This window comes from Dipteris shenzhenensis, chromosome 22, assembly GCF_047967505.1.
Source record: "Dipteris shenzhenensis isolate YYH24624 ecotype China chromosome 22, Dip_SZ_1.0, whole genome shotgun sequence".
NCBI classification, from domain to species: Eukaryota; Viridiplantae; Streptophyta; class Polypodiopsida; order Gleicheniales; family Dipteridaceae; genus Dipteris; species Dipteris shenzhenensis.
Window position 1 is genome coordinate 10,338,911 of NC_141617.1, and position 18,215 is coordinate 10,357,125.

At 44.6% G+C, this 18,215-nt stretch overlaps 1 protein-coding gene across 1 annotated transcript in view; it reads right to left on the reverse strand.

Moving 5' to 3' along the window:
* LOC147887709 (uncharacterized) overlaps positions 1–14,532 on the reverse strand; it is a 60,636-nt gene extending 46,104 nt beyond the window's left edge. The window contains exons 1-4 of the mRNA XM_087393567.1: positions 14,380–14,532; positions 13,730–14,258; positions 13,531–13,609; positions 13,352–13,427 (exon numbers count right to left, since the gene is read on the reverse strand). Coding sequence (XP_087249693.1) covers positions 13,352–13,427; positions 13,531–13,609; positions 13,730–14,168 — 594 coding nt within the window. The 5' untranslated portion in view covers positions 14,169–14,258; positions 14,380–14,532. The remainder of the gene's footprint in view (positions 1–13,351; positions 13,428–13,530; positions 13,610–13,729; positions 14,259–14,379) is intronic.
* Between the last annotated feature and the right edge of the window lie 3,683 nt (positions 14,533–18,215).

The following is an 18,215-nucleotide window of genomic DNA, read 5'->3' on the forward strand; positions in this document are numbered from 1 at the left end:
TGAGGAGTAACATGAAAAGAAGCACCTGAATCCAAGAGCCAGGTGTGCATGTCATGGCCATCAATAACCAATGTGTGTGCAATTACAGCAGAAGAACATAATACCTCATGTCTGTCACTGTCACTGTCCTCTGCTGTAACATTCACTGCATCCAAGTCATCTACCTTGGCCTTGCCTTTGCCTTTGCTTCCACTGCCTGCATCCTTTGCTTCAGCCTTCTTGGCTTTCTGATCCCGTATAAACTTGAAGCACTTAGACTTCACATGTCCCTTCTTGCCACAATAAAAGCATTCAATATCCTTTTTACCACGGGACTGACTTCGGGATTTGAACTTACTAGCAGATCTCCCCTTCTGCTGAGTCCTGCCTCTTTCCTGTACCTGCAAAGCATTTGAAGACTTGCTGCCCGCATTATTTTTCCTGCTCATCTCCTCCATGAGGAGAGAGCTCTCACATCAGCATATATAAGAGTGACATTCGAATTAGACAAGGTGGTCTTGAAAGTGTCCCAACTCTCAGGAAGGGTACACAACAAGAAAGTAGCCTTGAACTCCTCATCAAGGTTCAACCCTTGTGCAATCAGCTGTGTAAAGATGGCATTGAACTCACTCAAGTGTGAGGTCATAGCTGTACCTTCCTTCATGCGAAGATCAACCAGCTTCTTCAACCAATACACCTTACTGGCTGAACTCTTTTGGGCATACAACTCTGCTAGCCTCTGCCATACACCATAAGAGGTCTTTTCAGCCTGAACATTGTACACAAGAGAATCACTGAGAGTAAGCATGATAGCAGCCCTCGTGGACAGATCTAGCTCCTCCCACTCATCATCTGACATCCCAGATGGTTTGACACCCTTCACCCTTATGGGCTTAGAAATCTTCTTAAGCAGAAGTACATTCAAACACTGTTCTGCCCATAATGCATAATTGTGTGCCCCTTCCAACTTCTTTATGTTCAGAATTGATGATTCACTTCCCCCTGATGCCATATCAGATAAGGAAAGTACCTGACTCCCTGTAAGTCAAAAAAAGACTGAATAGAATTCTGATTTCTCAGAAAAAACCTGCTCTATCAAGAGCCAGAAGCACTCACAATAGTGCTGTTTTTTACTGTCAAAAGAATCTGCAGCAAAACAGTAAATTTCCCTTCAGTTACTGTACCTTCTGACACATTGTACCGTGCTCAAATAGGCATAAAACAGTAATTTCAGAATGCTGCAGCTGTTCCACAGGTGCTTTAACAGTGCATCATCATCTGATGAAGCATAAAGCACTGCTGTCCTGATCACTTCTCCCACCTCAGATGAGGTATTGTACTGCTTTTATATGCATAAACCACTTGTCATACACTGTGTTGTTCACTGTAAAAGAGGCTCCAGACACTTCAGCCTGTCACAAACCTGCAACAGAAAATGGGACAAATCCCAAGCAATCACCCTTTTGCCAAGGGGATAGAAGGCATCTGAAGGTCTCTGACAGTAACCCAAGTGCTCTCAAGCAAAATCTGGGCAAAAGCCCCTTGATTTGACACCCTGTGTAGAAGTGACATACACAGATCCCAACGTACAAACACTCAATGATGAACCTTTTGAGCACTGTCAACGATGGACAGTTAGGGACCGAGTAAACTCGATGTGCCCTGGCCAAGCGTGGCTCAACTGAGGTTCTCTGAGTGTTGCACAAGAAATGTGACCTGCAAGAAAATGTCACCTCCACACTGCGGAAATCGAGACGAATGTGTGCACTCTGGCACTACACTACCTCAAGGCATACAAGGCATCAACTGCCGGGCAAAAGCCCTATGATCTGCTCACCCGTAAACTGAGATTCAAACCCAGTAAAAGCATATATCCTCTGTCAGATGCATAAATCCCGATATCTGTGCACAAGTCCTCCTCCAAACAGGAGGGAAATAAAAAAGAAAAGTACTTGCTGTACTTCACGCAATGCAATGCACCTCGGGAAAATTCCAAATCTCCTCGCTGTACCTGCTGTACTTTTCTCGAAATTGGAGATTTTCTTCTTCTTCCTCCTCGAATGCTTCCTAGGCTTGCGTGCCTAGATGCACGTTCAGTTGCACTCGTGCTGCACACAACTCGTATTCCAGCTGTACCAGCTGTACTTCAGCTCGTGTACTTGTGCAGGGTACGAAAAAAAAATTTCGAAAAAAGAAACCTTCCTTGACGCAGATCCTTAACGCAGAAGTTCCTTGTGCTGCTCCCAATCGAAAAATGTACCACCCTGTCGCAGTCCGTACGGCAGTCCGTACGGTACGGTCGACCGTACCGTGTCCGTACGGATGTACGGACGGCCGTACGTCCGTACGCGATTCGACGCCCAGCTGCGCCCACGCGCTGCCTGCACCCACGCGCTGCTGCTTGCTGCCCTGCGCTGCTGTCTGCGCTGCTGCCTGCGCTGCCCTGCGCTGCTGCCTGCGCTGAGCTGAGGATAGATAGAGGGGGTGGGTAGGCCAGGGTAAGGGGGGAAGGATAGATAGCTCTGATACCAGTTGAAGGGGAAGGTTAGGAAGAGAAGAACCACGGGGAGAGAGTGAGAGAGAGAGAGAGGACTCCAAACATGCGGGTGTGAAGTGATAAGCCACACCACAAACTCATAGGTTTTATTAGGATTAGGTTTTTTCCCCCTATGACTGTCTTAAGACAGTCATAGGTGTCATATTTTTAGTAAAGGGGTGGCAATGTGCCTTTACCCCAACATACATCACAAATCATGACATCCCCTCCCACTCAAAATAAGACCCTGGTGGAGATAATGAACTGGTGTAGAAAATATCAAGGTAAATTCTGAAAATATTCATGTAATATGTCAGAGTACTGTTGTAAGTCTTCATCAAATTGCCAAGTAACGTCGGAGTCGTCCAGATCTTGCCAAAGAACAAGGAATTCCGTGATAAGTCGACGTCGAGTCTCTCGCTGCCGATGGTCCAGAATACGCTCAAGAATAAGGAGAACATAATCGTCTTCGATTTTTGGGACATAATCACCTACAGGAGTAACTGCTTCAACGCCTCGAATGTACGTCTTTAACCAAGAAATATGAAATATCGGATGGATTTTACCCCATGATGGTGGTAATTTCAATTTGTAACTTAAAGGTGAATTTTTCTTAACGATCCGGAAAGGTCCATAGTATCTTGGTCGCAACTTAGGAAACACAGACTTGACCATCTTGTAGTGATGTGGGGCTACAAATAACAGCACCATGTCACCAGTTTAAAATTCAAGGTGACGTCTATGTTTGTTGGTGGACCGCTGATACCGCTCTTGCGCTTTTCGCATATGATCCCTGACTTGGAGTAGGATATCTTGCATTTCTTGAACAATTGATCAGCTAGGGCCACTTGATGTTGAAGTACGAAATTCGTTGGTACAATCAGAGTGTGTCCATAAGCTCCTTGAAATGAAGTCATGCTAATGGCACTATGGAAAGAGTTATTATAAGCAAACTCAAGGAGTGGTAGATACTCTTCCCAAGCTGCTAGGTGTGACTGAATATAATGTCGGAGCATTTCTTCCAAAACTTGGTTGACTCTTTTAGTCTGGCCATCTGATTCTAAGTTGTAGGCTGAACTCAACACTAGAGTTGTACCCAAAGATTCGAACAGAGAAATCCAAAAGTGACTGGTAAACTTAGAATCTCTATCGGAAATGATATTCTTGGGCAATCCATGGTGCCGGAAGATGTTTTGTATGAAGAATTTGGCGATGTCCGGAGCCTATACACTTCTTTTGCAAGCAACAAAGTGTGCCACCTTGGACAATCAATCAACAATTACCATAATCTGAGTGTTACCTCTGAATGATCATGGTAGTGTTGTAATAAAATACTTTCCCACCTTTCAGTTGGAATTGGAAGAGGCTGAAGAAGTCCTGTTGGAAGTCGTCGGCTTGCTTTCATTTGTTGACAAGATAAGCAAGATGTAACCATTTGAACGACGTCACTTTTCATCTGAGGCCAGTAGTATGTTGCACTGAGTAACCTGTACTACTATGCCGAAGTTTTTATCATTGAGATACTTCCCTTTGAATGAATTCAGAACATCCACAGATAATGTAGAGATTATCATAGCTGATGCTAGAGTTAACCTGCTGAGAGCGTCTGCAACTACATTGCGTAGTCCTGGACTGTACTCAATGGTCATGTGAAAGTTCGCCAGAAACTCAACCCAACATGCTTGTCAAGCGTTCATTACTAGCTGAGTAAAGATATACTTTAGAGAGTGATGGTATGTCTTTACCACCGAGTCAACTCCCATGAGATAATGTTTTCAAGAGCAATAAGCATGTACAATGGCAAGAAACTCCTTATCATAAACCGGGTACCTGGTTTGGTGTCACAGGCGCGTGAAATTCTAAGTACTTTAATGTACTACAAGACCGTGACAACTTTGGTTTTAAAAGTCCAAGCGTGGGCTTAATGATGTGTAATTAAACGCAACATGGTGCCTAGCACATAAGCGTAATTAATCCCTAGGCCCAAAGGCATTCCAAGGAATTAAAAGAGTGGTTGTTGGAAAATGATGACGTGACATTTTTAATGAGCCGCCAAGAGGGCCACGTACCTTCAGTGGCCCCCCTAGAGTTCCAGGTGACTCTAGTGCCTTCTACATGCTCCTTTGCCATTCTTGGACCTTCCTGGGTCTTCTAAACTTCACGTGTGGTTTTCTCTCTCATCTTTTCCCTTTGTTGAGATTTTGGACTGGTTTTTCAGCCTCCTTCAGCTAAATTCCGTTTTTCTTCATAACTCCTCACCCTTTTGGATTCCTCGACTTCCGTTTGGCCCGATGGCTTCCCCTCTGCCTCCCCTTCGTAGTGATCTGCTTTTCCCTCCATGCATTTGGTAGAACGAGCGGAGCTAAGCACTTCTTTTGCTGGACGAATTTGCAAAAGTGGCTTTTTTTGGACCTTTTTGCTTCTACAGTCTCCTAGGCCTCTCCTCTTGCAAAGCTACAGCTCTCTGTTGAATTTCGAGTAGTCCCACACGCTGGTTGACTGGTTTTTCTCAGTTTTGGAGGACTTTCCCGTGATGAAACTTCTCCAAAACCTTCTCAATGCATTCCTCTCTAAAGCACGCTTCTTTTGAGCCCAAGAACTCCCACTTCTTTGCGACATAAGTGCTTCTTTTCGCATGTTTCAATGGAATTCTTGCTGGTCGGCTCTTGTAAAGGCTCTTTCTTCATGCCTTTGTACTCCTCTTTGGCTGAGAATGCAATTGGGCATTGGCTACTATGTCCTCTTGGCGATTGAGGACTTGGTTCGAGTTTTCAGGGCTTGGTGAGTTGTGATTTTGCTGCTACAATTTCTTTTTGCCATAAGCTATTGGTTGGCCTCGTGTGCCGCCTCTTTCTTGGTTCACAGGTGCTCAGGCAGTGCTACATGAGTCATTCTTTGGTTGGTTACTTTGCTGATTTTATTTTGGAGCTTTGAAAAGCTAGGGTGCAGCGTGATTGCATCTGGACAACCAATGGAATTGCACTCGGAAAAGAGAATGCCTTTGGATTGAGCCTATGGGTTAAGTGCACTTATGTGATGGTGTTCTATGCTTGAAAGCCTTGCGAAGGCTCAATGAATTGGGGCTACGTGCTCAATTGCAAGGAAAGTCTCTCAGATGCAACGTGTAATCATTTCGCTATGAAATATAAAGAAATACCGAAAGGGGCGCCACAGTGTTTGGGGCCAATCGGGTGCACTTGTCTATGTTTGTTGAGCAGAGGCATTCTAGCCTCAATCCCTTTTTCAATGGTTTTGTTTGTGAACAAATGGGTAAATGCCAAATGGTGATCATGCAATGGTTAATGGTTGTGATATATGCTTTGTGAGCTGTAAATAAGTGCTGAAGTGATTAAAGGTTTAGTTCCCCTGCCCTCTAAGTGATTAGAAATTTGGATATTGGAATGTTTATGGCTGTCAAAAGCAATAACTCTCCCTTCTTGCATCAAGACTGCTCCTGTAGCGATGTCGAAAGCGTTGGTCATGACATCAAACGGAAGGTTTGGGTTAGCAATAGCCATAACAGGTGTGGTAGTGAGTGCTTACTTGAGTTGTTGGAAACTGAAAAACGACCATGCTTTTCAATCATTTGGACATTGGAGCTGCAATCTCGGAAAACTAATAGACCTTTGTATGGTAGAAGTTTGCCAATCCAAGAAAAGAGCGGACATCATGAACATTCTTAGGAGTAGGCCATTGACAAAAATCTTGCGTGAAGCAGGATTGTAGAGACGGTAACCTTTGCTCTCTGCACCATACCCAGCAAATATGCACTTAATTGGCTTGTCTGACAGCTTATGTCGGAACTCAACAGGCACATGGGCATATGCAACACATCCAAAGACACAAAAATGTTCCACTGAAGGCTTTCTCCCATGCCAAACTTCAAAAGGAGTCTTTGTTTTCAAAGCCTTAGTGAGAACCCGATTCAAAATATAGTTGGCACACATGAGACCCTCAAGCCAAAACCTGTGAGGCAATTTTTTGCTTGTGAGCATGCATCTATCCATCTCCATAAGAGTTCTATTCTTCCACTCAGCTTTGCCACTTTGCTGAGAGGTAAGCCTGGTTGTAAGCTGATGTGTGATGCCTTTCCCTTTCAAATAAGCCTCAAATTCATGAGATATATGTTTCCCCCCTCTATTTGTGCGTAGAATCTGAACCGTGAGGCCTGTTTCATTCTCAACCTTTGCCACAAAGTGTCAAAAGTGCTTGAACACATCTGATTTTTTCTTTAAACCACACACCCAAGTGTAATTTGAGTAGCCATCAATAAATGTTACATAATAGAGATAACCACCAGATGCAAGAGTCCTCATGGGACCACAGACATCACTATGAATGAGCTGTAATTTCCGAACAGCTCGTACTACATCATCCTGTTGAAGGGAAACCTGTGCATCTTCCCAAGTATGCACCCTTCACAGGCATGAGGGGGAGGTGACTCCAAAGGAGGCAAAGCATCAACCATAGAATATTTTTTAAGTGTCATCAAGCTGCCATAACTCATATGCCCATATCTAGCATGACATAACTCCGCATTCTGCATAGCAGCAGTGGGAGAAGAAACTGCACTTGCATCATCTGGTCTTTTCTCAAAAACATCAACCTGAAAAAGACCACGAAACAGCGTGCCAAATAGTCTCAAGGCATAATCACATTCCCTATCTCGGACTACACATTTGTCATCTTTAAAGACAACCTGATATCCTCTTTTATTGATCTTCTTGATTCCAGGTACATAAACCACATCATGAATTCTGAAAGTTGTGCCATCTGTGGCTAAGTACAATCTCACCAATGCCACGAACTGAATAAGAAGAATCATTGGCACAAGACACCCTTTTTCCAATGGGTGATGGATGCAGAGAATCAAACAAACACTTCCTGGAAGTGATCTGTTTGGTGGCACCACTATCAAGTACCAATTATTCAATGTCTCATTGACAGCACATGAATCCTTAGAAGGATCATAACTGCAAGTCAGAAAAGCATAAGAGTCATCCTCAGAGGTGGCTGTAATATCTGGAGCAACCACCTGAAAATCATATTCTTCTTCCACTAAGTTGGCTGAAGCATCACCACCATCATGTGCACGAGGAGCTGAATCTGTGATAGCCACACCGGAATCCTTTTTCTTTTCCTTGGCAATTCTTTTCTTGCATTCCCCTATGTAGTGACCTGGTTTCTTGCAATAATGACAAACACCCTTTCTCTTGGGCTTCTTTGCATCGTTCTTAGCCTTGTGAGAAGGTTGTCTAGAATCAACTTTATGCGGATGTGGAGACTGATTTGCATGCTGCTTATGTTGCCCCTTCCCTTTGGGTTTGAATTTCGAAAGCATGGCATGCTCGCCAGTTCGTGAAGCCATGTTCTTCCTACAACAAAAGTCCTAGCAACTCATGAAAGGTGAGAGGGTTGTCACCCCCCCTCAATGACAAATTCAATGAGGTGTGAAAGCCAAGATAAGGCTCAGGAAGAGATTCAAAGTGATAGTGACAATCTCTGAATCTGGAATGATCTCATTAATATTCAACAATTGCTCTCTCAAATCTTGAAGTTTAGTGAGATGCTCAGACATAGAGTCACCCTCATCCATATGAGTATGAGTCAATCTCTCTTCAGGAAAGAGACCTTGGCATCATTGCGGGCTAAAAACATACTCACCAAAATATCCCAAGCTGCCTTTGAGGTCTTGCATGACCGAATGTGCGGAATGATTAACCTTTTGACAGAAAGGGAGATACCTGAAAGTGCTAGTGCATCACGTGAATCCCACCTTTTTTGTTCCTGTGTAGGAGCCACCGCTGCAGCAACTGCTGCACCCAGCACTTGTCCTACACCTTGAGCTTGTCCTCTACCCCTTCCTCTGTTAGAGAATAGGAGGGAATGAATCACTCAAACCTCCACCCAAGATCTCTCCAACTCTTACACACACTCAACTCAGGTAGATGATCACAGATGCAATAAACACTCACTCAGAAATAACTTGGACGGAGAGAGAGAGAGAGAGTATATTCATCCACCGGATAATGGGCAGAAAAAACAGCTCACAAGGAGCAATACAAAATACTGCACAGTGCTGGAGAATACTGAAGGACTCTCTCTCACACAAACTGCTCCAGAACTGAGTGCACAGCACAGCCTTGGAAGGAGGCTTTCAGTCTTGCACTGGATGCTGGAAACAATGAAGGAGTGGGCCTTTTATAGGCACTGCCCAGGCCCCTTGAGTTGACTGACCAGCAGGGTCGGTACCCTGTCTGGTGGCCGACCAGTGGGCCCTAGAAAACCGACCCGAGTTGGCCCTGGTCGGTGGCCCTGGTTGGGCCAACTTGGCCTGCCACAGGCCCCTATTTAAGGGTGCCCTGTGCAGCCAGTCTGCGCAGCTGCAGAAGCCTCCAAGTGAGGCCTAAGGCCCCTTATATTCCTGCTGTTGCAGGCAGCAGCCAGCCCGTGTGCTGGTTGCCTATGATGCCGACCTGAGTCTCTCTCTTTCCCCAGCCCTCCTACCTCTCACTGACCCTTGTCCCCTCAAATCGGGGGCTCACAGGTGGGCACAGTGAGTTTCTAACATCAATGTCACAACTGTGGGCCAATCCCCATTTGTTTGATGAGGTGCTCCATTTGTTCTCGAGGAAGTGCCTTCGTGAAGAGGTCAGACAAGTTGTCGGCGGTCGGGCAGTACATAAGCTCGATCACGTCGTCGATGATGAGTTCTCGAACAAAGTGGTAATGAACTTCGATGTGCTTGGTCCGCGCATGGTACACTGGATTCTTAGCAATGGCTATGCAACTCTGATTGTCGCACATCAGCACTGTTGCGTCCTCCTGACATACGTCCATGTCCTCCAGAATCCACCTCAACCACAGAGTCTCACAAGCTGCTGTACACGCGGCTCAACTCAGATAGATGATCACAGATGCAATAAACACTCACTCAGAAATAACTTGGACGGAGAGAGAGAGAGAGAGAGTATATTCATCCACCGGATGGAGGGCAGAAAGGAGCAGCAGGAAGCCTACTCTCTGGGCCTATCTACAGGAGGTGAGAGAGTGCAACAAGGGCTGCAGACTTAGCCAGGAAGGGCTGGACCTTGGCTGTGTTCTAGGGCAGCAAGGTGCTGAGATCATCATCTTCTGGAGCAACCATTCACAAGCAGGTTGGAGCATTGGAATAGTTATCTTGGAGCCTACATTCAGGAGGACCAAGGGGACCTGTGTGCTGCAGACAAAGCTTGGCAGGGGCTGCCCACCTAGGCTGATTCACAAGCAGTAAGGTGGAGAAGAACACACTGGACGGAAAGTCTACAGACGCTCGAGGTGGAGCACGCGGGCTCGAGTCTAGAGATAGCCAGCAGATAGGAGAAGGACCTTGTGGTTAGATCAGAGGACCACAAATGTGTGCCTGTGAGCACACCCAAAGTCCCCAAAGTACAGATAGGGCTGAGCTGTACGGAATGTACATTGCCTGCAGATGAGTGTACGGACTTGCAACAGACGGGATACGAAAATCCGTCCAGAAGTACGAACGTGCAACGACTATACGGAGCAATGTACGACAACGAGCTGTACGGTGATTGTGTAGAGCAAGTACAACGGCACTGTACGTCGGCGTACGGACGAGGTGACAGTACGGACGGCAACAGACCTGTACGGAATTCCATACGAGTTACAGATTCGAGTTGTACGGGCATCACACGTGTGGGTTGACTGTATGGACAGCGTTGACGCAGGTACGACTGGCTGGCGGACAGGAGCTATGGCCTAAAGAGGGATGCAAGAGCTTAGCTCCTCTGATACCAAATGTGAGAATGAGTGTGTGTGCAAGAAAGCAAGAGAGCTGGTGAGAGCAAAAGCACACACTATATTGAAGAGATAGAAACAACATACAAGCCTTGGGTTTTGTCAAAGTGGCAAAACCCTATCCTAGCTACTAACCACTAACTGTAGTTAGGAATCCTCACTGTGGTTAGGGGGGAAACCTCTAATGAGGGAAAAGTGTCCCTAACCCACTTATTAGTCATGCATTGGTCACTACCATGAATTATGGCGATAATTCCAACATTGAATGTGCTTGTCCTACGGGTGAAAATTGAAATAGACCTACCGTTTAAGCAGCCAGGTATCCACAACCTCTTTCTTGCGATCCTTATGTTACCCCGAGAAGTAATATTCGGGCCAAGAACAGAAGCCATCGCATCCATGTGGGTCAGGGTTTGAAGCTAGGACTGCATGGCAACAATTTGCTGGAACAACTGGTCATGGCTCAAATTTAGGAGCGCAAACCTTTCATCCAATCCTATTGAAAGCGTCCTTTGTTACTAGATCCTCATAAACATCATAGTTGTCCACTTCCATATCCCGTTCAGACATAGGGGAGGGTTGATATATTCTGATCCGCCTTAGGGAGGTTGCTTGCATTAGCCACGAGGGAAACCAATAAAGGAATACCCAAAAGGAAAAAAGCTGTGAACTGCAAGGCCTTGAAGGAATTTCGAATTAAGAGAGGCGTCCTGGCGCCCAAAGTAAAATCGGACTGCTAAGCAACCACCAACCCAGTTGAAACCCTGGAAAGCACGCTGAATTGACTGCACCAAGTCCCGAGCTCTGCTTACGAATCAGCGTAGGAGCTGACGCACTCCAAGACTCTCCAACCACGCAGTAAATGGTACGGCCAACAACTGCAACTGTATGGCCAGTCAACAGCGAATGGGACGGCCAAGCAGCAGCAACGAGGTATAGGAAGAATGGCGAAGTAGGTGCGATGGGATGGCAGGAGGCAGGGAGGTTCTATGCAAGCAAAAATTCAGGACTAGAAGAGGCTGGAGCACCTGCGAATCAAGGGCTACTGCCAACGAATTAAAGATGCCCGAATTTGAACACAAATCTCCTGGGCTTTAATCCAAATTGGTGCCCTAGCTTTTGAAAAGCAAGGCCAGCAAATCTATCGGCTTGCTTTTAGGGTTTTCTTGGCAGAAAAGCAAAGTTGCTTTTTTGCCTTCTCCAAACTACTGACAGAGATTTCCCTCATCTCTCACGGTAGGTGCAAGCATGCCCACACACCTCTGTGATTTCCTAAAAGAAATCCTCACCCTGACGCTCTTCTCCCTGTCAACGCATCTCCTACGAGGAGAAATCAGCTTCCAAACACCCCCGAACGGAATTCGCATGCTGCCCTTCTTCTACAAATTCGCATCTGTCTCTCCATCGAATTGCTATTCCATCTTCCAATCAGCCGCTAATCCAACCAATCACATCCTCCCTCACATGGAAATCTCAACTTCTCTACCTACCGACGAAACACTTGAATTTCTAGCCACCCAGTGCAGAAAACGAAATCTGCACTAACCCGGAAAATCCAAACAGAATTCGCAATTACCTCCAGAATTTGCCATCCAAGAGTGGCTCTGATACCAACTGACACGACCACAATCGCTCCTAGAAATCCGGACCTGCACACAAGCACAAACCAACGCTCATAGAACCACAAAGAGAGGCACGGGCATGCTCACCACCCAACCATGATGCTCACAGGTCCAAGACCTGTAGAATCTGAGCAACCCCCAAGCCACAGGCTGGGCTACTGGCACGAACATCTGCATCCAACCAGTCCTCAAGCTCCTACATCCCAGACCACCAAAAGGCACCCATAGGGCCTCAAGACTATGCTAGGAATCCGGGCTATGCTAAAAAGCAGGTGTGCATCCGCAACACAATCCAGGATACAGACCAGCAAGGAAGAGCTAGACCTCCTCTGACTTGCATGACTGAAAATTGAACCCCTCGGCCCCTTATATAGGCTATGGTCCAGTACCACTAAAAATAGCTGGAACTCTAACTCGTTTGTTGCCCTTGCAACCCAACCTGAGAATCGCCTGCCTAGCCACTAGCCTCCCTAGGCTATCAAACTAGTCCTGTGTGCCTAAGCACACGTCAGACACTATCCATGCCCATGACAGGACTGAATGCCAAAAAAGGGGACTAAGGCCTTAGGCCCTTAATGCAGGGGCTGAATGGCCCGGCTTCTACCAGCCCACCTAGCCGACCAGCCAGTTAGCTGGTTGGCTGGCTGGTAGGGCATGCCAAGACAGCTGTATAGGCAACTAGGGGTTGAGGCTGCTTATAAAAGGCACCTTCCCCCAGCCCATTTCTACTTGCTTGGTGGGGCTCCTACCATGGGCTGCACCTACAAGCACCTATCCTATTCTAAACCTATGATGGAAACACTACCTACTTGCTTCTCCAGTGGGTACCAGTGAACAAGGACTGACCTAAGGGCTTGAGAGACTGACCTATGTAGCTCATGCCTAACTATTCCTGGACTAGGCGTCACGACGTACGACAAAATCACCTATTAGGGATCTACTAAGCACTTGATGTTAGCCAGCGTCTCACTCTGCATGTGATAGCATTGCGAGTAAGATAACATTGAAAGAGGTACTTGTACCATACAAAATTAAAACACTGTTTAAGCTGCGTTGCCCATTTTAAGAAGTAAAATAAGAGTTTAGAAGCCTCTAAATTGTATAAATTTAAGAGTTCTTAAGCCTAACTCAAGATTAAAAGTATTGTATAAGGTTTAAGAACATTTATTTAAAGCTTAAAGGCCTCTATACAAGTATTAGTTGAGGGCATTAAAAATGTTAAGTACGGCCCTTGAACGCTTAGCATCTTAGAGGCACAAATCGATCCTACAGTTGGCTCCCAAAGACTTCATTAGTTCGTGTCTCACCACGTGAATTGACTGATTACATGGACGAATTCAAAGTGAGAATCGCAATAATTATACCATTGTTATATATTTTCTACCACACAGAATTAACGGATAGGTTGTCATACATCTTTGGGACCGACAGATCTGCCATGCCATTCAGCCCACTGTTGCAACAGTCCTTTCAACTTCTTTTTGCTCTCACTGAAACAGAATGCACCAAGCAGAAATCAAGCTACAAACACCTCGGTAGTACTCCATATCAACAAATTCAAGACTCGGGAACGAGCAGGGGATGCATACAAACCTCGTAAGGCATTTGTAGATCACTTGAACAGATGGAGTGTTATCAAAATAAGAACGGCAACGCTTCAAGCTTAATCTTCCTATTATATTGTCAAGGAAGCTGGCTCTACTGAAATCAACACACAAATCCAGCATGCATAACAAACACCGAGCAGGTCTTGGTTAAGTGGAAAATGCTGGGTTACATTTTAAGAGGATACTGTTATCGTCTGATTCGATATTTATCTGTACAACAGCATCCAAAGAATCGACAGCACCTTCCTCCGAAACAGGCTCAATTCCGAATTCGCATTCCTCTCCCTCAACATGCACGTGTTCTTCCGGTTTAATTGCACCATTAAGGTCAGAAGAGGCCAACCCAGTTTCTTCGCTACCTGGTAATTCTCCAGTTCTGACAAACTCAGACACTTTAGTCGCTACGCAATTGTACCCCTGACTAACCACTTCTCTGTTCTTTTCAGTGTCCGAGGATCCGAAATCCTGAGTTGCTTCCTCCACCTCTCCATCGTCTGTGCGATCCTGCGTTGCGTCCTCCATCTCTCCATCGTCCGCGCAGAGCTCGGCGGTCCTATCTTCTGAGCTTTTCTCCGCAGGGGGAGGCGTACAATTGGCATCCATGGGGTCTTCGTTTTGGGCCATCAGAGCTAAAATTTCAAGTTCCCGTAGCAGGCGAGGTCATCTAGCCGGGGACGGTGGAGAATTCCTCGAGCGAGCGGGCAACCGTGCGGTCTGGGAGGAAAAGAGAGCAAATTGGGAAGAGAAGCAAGGGAGGGAGGACCAAAAGCTAGGGCATGGTTGTGAAGTGTGCTCTGAGGAAAAGAGCAAAGGGAGGGGGAGACTGGAAGAGTACCTGGGGCGAAGAGAGGAAGAAGTGAAGACCAAAGCTGGTGTAGTAGCTACTGCTGTTGCTACTGCTGATGATGATGCTGTTGCTGTTTGCTGCTTTGCAGGGAAATGAAAAGAGGAAGACAGAGTAAGAATGAAGATGCAGAGCAATTCAGAGACAGAGTTCCAACCACTAATGAGTGCTTCTCCTTAATCGCCTACTTACACCGCCTTAATTACTTTCTCATTACCTTTACCCTCCCGTCATTCCATCTTGCCCCAATGGCCTCTCATTTGCTCACACACGTGGCCTCCTAGGACCTCGCTACATTCTAGCGTTGATATTGCTGAGCTGGCCTACGTTCCAGCCCTCGCGGAACGGAGCAGAATGCTAGCGTTCCCACATCCAATCCGTTTAGTGAGATTTTAGCTCAGCACCGTAATGCCTACCAAGTGAGATTTTAGCCCAGCACCGTAATGCCTACCAAGGACGTAGTATTGCTAAGTTTTGGCAGCGTGAATTGTGGGGTTTGACATGGGAGCTACTAGTATCATATCACATGTCAACTTCTCATGAAGTATCCTTGCATCACCTCCCACATTGCATTCATCCACACCGCCAAGATGAACAAAGGTGAGAAGAATTTCTTGTTGGGCTCGTCCAGATGCAAAGTTTGCAAATACACATAGCAAGTATGCAGTGCGTTAGTGTGGTAGCTTTGTCAAGCATTGTCCAACCATCAACATCTACATTTTGGAGCTCTTTAGCTATGAAACTCCTTCATGAGGGTTGCAAGAAGATAATTAGTCACTCACGATCATTCTTTCAAAATGCATAGATTACAATTGTGTTTCCAACACTTGTAGCCCATTGTGGACTCACAACGTCTACTCGTGAACTTTGACACTAGTAGGAGGGATAAATGAAGAATAGTTGACCGGTGCCTTCGGTCCCAAATTTGTAATCTAACCCTAACCAACCTTAAACTAACCATGGACTAACTAACATGGCCCAAAACGTCCTTTGACTCCCCAAATGCATTACGCTCCTGAATAGCAAGGTCAAAAAGATCATCTTAGGGCCCTTTCCCACCCACACTTATGTTATGTTATGAAACTCAATATTACTAATCCACTTTCATTTTAATAGTGCAATTGCATTTTCATTGGCACCATTATGTTATGCAACAAGTCACCTTAACAATAAATTTCGGATCTTTTTTCACATATCTTCACATTGTTATAGAGTTTTTCAACTTGATCACAACTCTCTAAGTTCTTGAATCTTGGTTAAATGATAAAGTAGCATTTCTACTTCCCATTGTTAAGTAAAACCCTTTATTTTCTATATTTCAACCTCTCTCTCTTCACAAAAAGTGTTTGATGTACCCATTTTTAAACATAGCAAGGGGTATATGCCATGTGGAGATTTAATATAACTAGACCCCTTCAATCAAATTGCAATGCACATTTTTGTTAGGAGATTTAACATTGCTAAACCCCTTCGATCCTAACTGGCATGCACATTTTTGTCAAAAATTTCAACTACACTTTCTAAATTGGCAGTGGGAATAGGCCCTTAGAAGACTCCTAGTTAAAATAATTTATGCTTGAATTTTGATGCAGACAGTGAAGGTTTGCTTAGCAACCACACCTCAAATTTGATTGGATTAGTTCCAATTTTTCCATTTTACCAATTTTTTTTTAAATGTAGCTTTTTGAAAATCCTTTGTACAGTGGTCATAATTGTCAGCATCCAAAAGGTTAGAGGTCAAATTTGTTTGGCCTTGGTGGTCAAATCTAAGACTTTGCATAACGGAGCTAGTGATAAGGAATTTCTAGATCACCATGTCTTTCAACTTGAAATTACGGATATATTACGGTCCTAAAAGGTTTGCCATTCATGATCGTGAATGACCATGGTGGAGTTGATACATTATCCACTATGGGATGTTGAAGATTCCAAAGTCATCACCTAAGCATTTTTCAGAACATCAACAAGCTAGCAATTAAAGTGATGATGCCAAGGCTTCCCACAAAAAGGATCTTAGTGACATTGATGTTTGATGGATATCCTTCACAATTGCTGACTATAGATGGAGTCACGAAGTAGGCCTTCAAAAAGCAAAAGATGCCATGTTATTGTCTATGGAAACCAATTGTTTGTGAGATGAGCCACCTTGTTTTTTCCCCTAGATTTGCAAATGTTATGAAGCCTTCTAACATAGAAAGTTACAAACTTTCCTAACTTTTTGAATCCTAGAATTAGGAGACCCTAAGGGTTGAGGATGTTACCAAAGGGTGGAAGATTTTGTGCATGATGGATTATCAAAGGTAAGAAAACTTAACACATGAATATGAATGCTGTAGGGAGTAAGAATTATCTAAAGAGCAATGGGATGAGAGTAAGTGTTGGGAGAAGTGAGGAAATTTAATTTTTAAAGAAACAAAAAATACATGAAAAATGACACCAAGTGCAATATATTAGAACAAAGGTAATCTGAGAAATGCAGTGCAAGCTATGGAGGCTCAAAGCAAATGAGCATAGCTAAGAGTGAGAGAGAACGTTGACACAAAACAAAAATTCTTTTGTTCATGTGGCCTACCTCTTAAATAGGCTAAAGGAGAAAGGCCAATACATTATTCCCAAGATCCACATTCTTTTCCTCAATTAGAATCTAGCCAACGTCCCTTGATGTACTCATATCTACCCTCAATATCCATTACATCATTGCTTCCATCCACTAGACACATTTGACCCTTAGTTACATGGATAGAGACTACGGAATTTCCCACATAATAGCCTCTAGTGGTATTGTAGTATTCATGATACATTTATGCCTTGAGCTACATTGACATGAGTGCTTGTGTTACCATGGGCATTGACCAATCATAAGTATGACAAGCAACGTAGTCGAAGCCCCCCTCATGAAGAAGGCATATGTATTACGGGTTCCAAGTGATAGAGCTAAAGCCAGGGCCATGGGACCTTTCCCACGACTTTTATATGCTCAAGCGTTAGCCCAAACCTCTATAACTGAATGTTGAGTTATGGCATGGAGAAAGGGTAAAGAAGCACACAAGTGGTTAGAAAGGTGGAGAATCTCAAGTCAAGACCTACCAAAGAAAAAGGGATCGACAAGGAACTTTGTATAGCAAAAAGTGGTGGAACTCTACCGAATGGATGTAAAGGAAAATGGCGTACTATACAAAACCTAAAGGATAACATCTCTACGTACAAAAGAAGGAAAAATATGTAGATTCAGAGTCACCTTACATGACTTTGAGGTTGAGACAAGCAGATAAAAACACACCCCAAGGTGGGATAGGCTCTGTAAGATATGTGATGATGGTTCAATTATGGTTGAGTTCCACGTTGTTTGGCAGTGTCAAAGTTAAACAGACATCAAATCAACACAAGACTAAACCATAGGATCCGATGACCTTTCTCTCCCTCCCATAATGATAGATAAAAGATATATTTAGTTTATGAACCTATCCTTTAATTTGATGCATTTGCAATCCTAGTTGAAGACCCTTCTCACACGCTTGTTTTGGAAGCCTTCAAAAATATACCCTTGTAGTAAATGTGCCCTCTCTAAATGGTACACCCCCATTCAACAAAGCAAACTCTTGTTTTACTTTTTGAAAAGAAAACAGTTTCCTTATAAGAATGTGGGTGGTACATGATGTAAATTGAATGCTTAGGGTTGCATGAATGGAATCAAAGCAAATTCTAATAACCTAAGGAAGTCTTGTGAGATTTGGCTCTCCGAATTGAAGCGGTCCCGTGCCAAATCATACAACTGACCAAGTAGCTTCCTAAACTGGCAAAACAAGCTGAGCGCTGTAGAGGAGTCT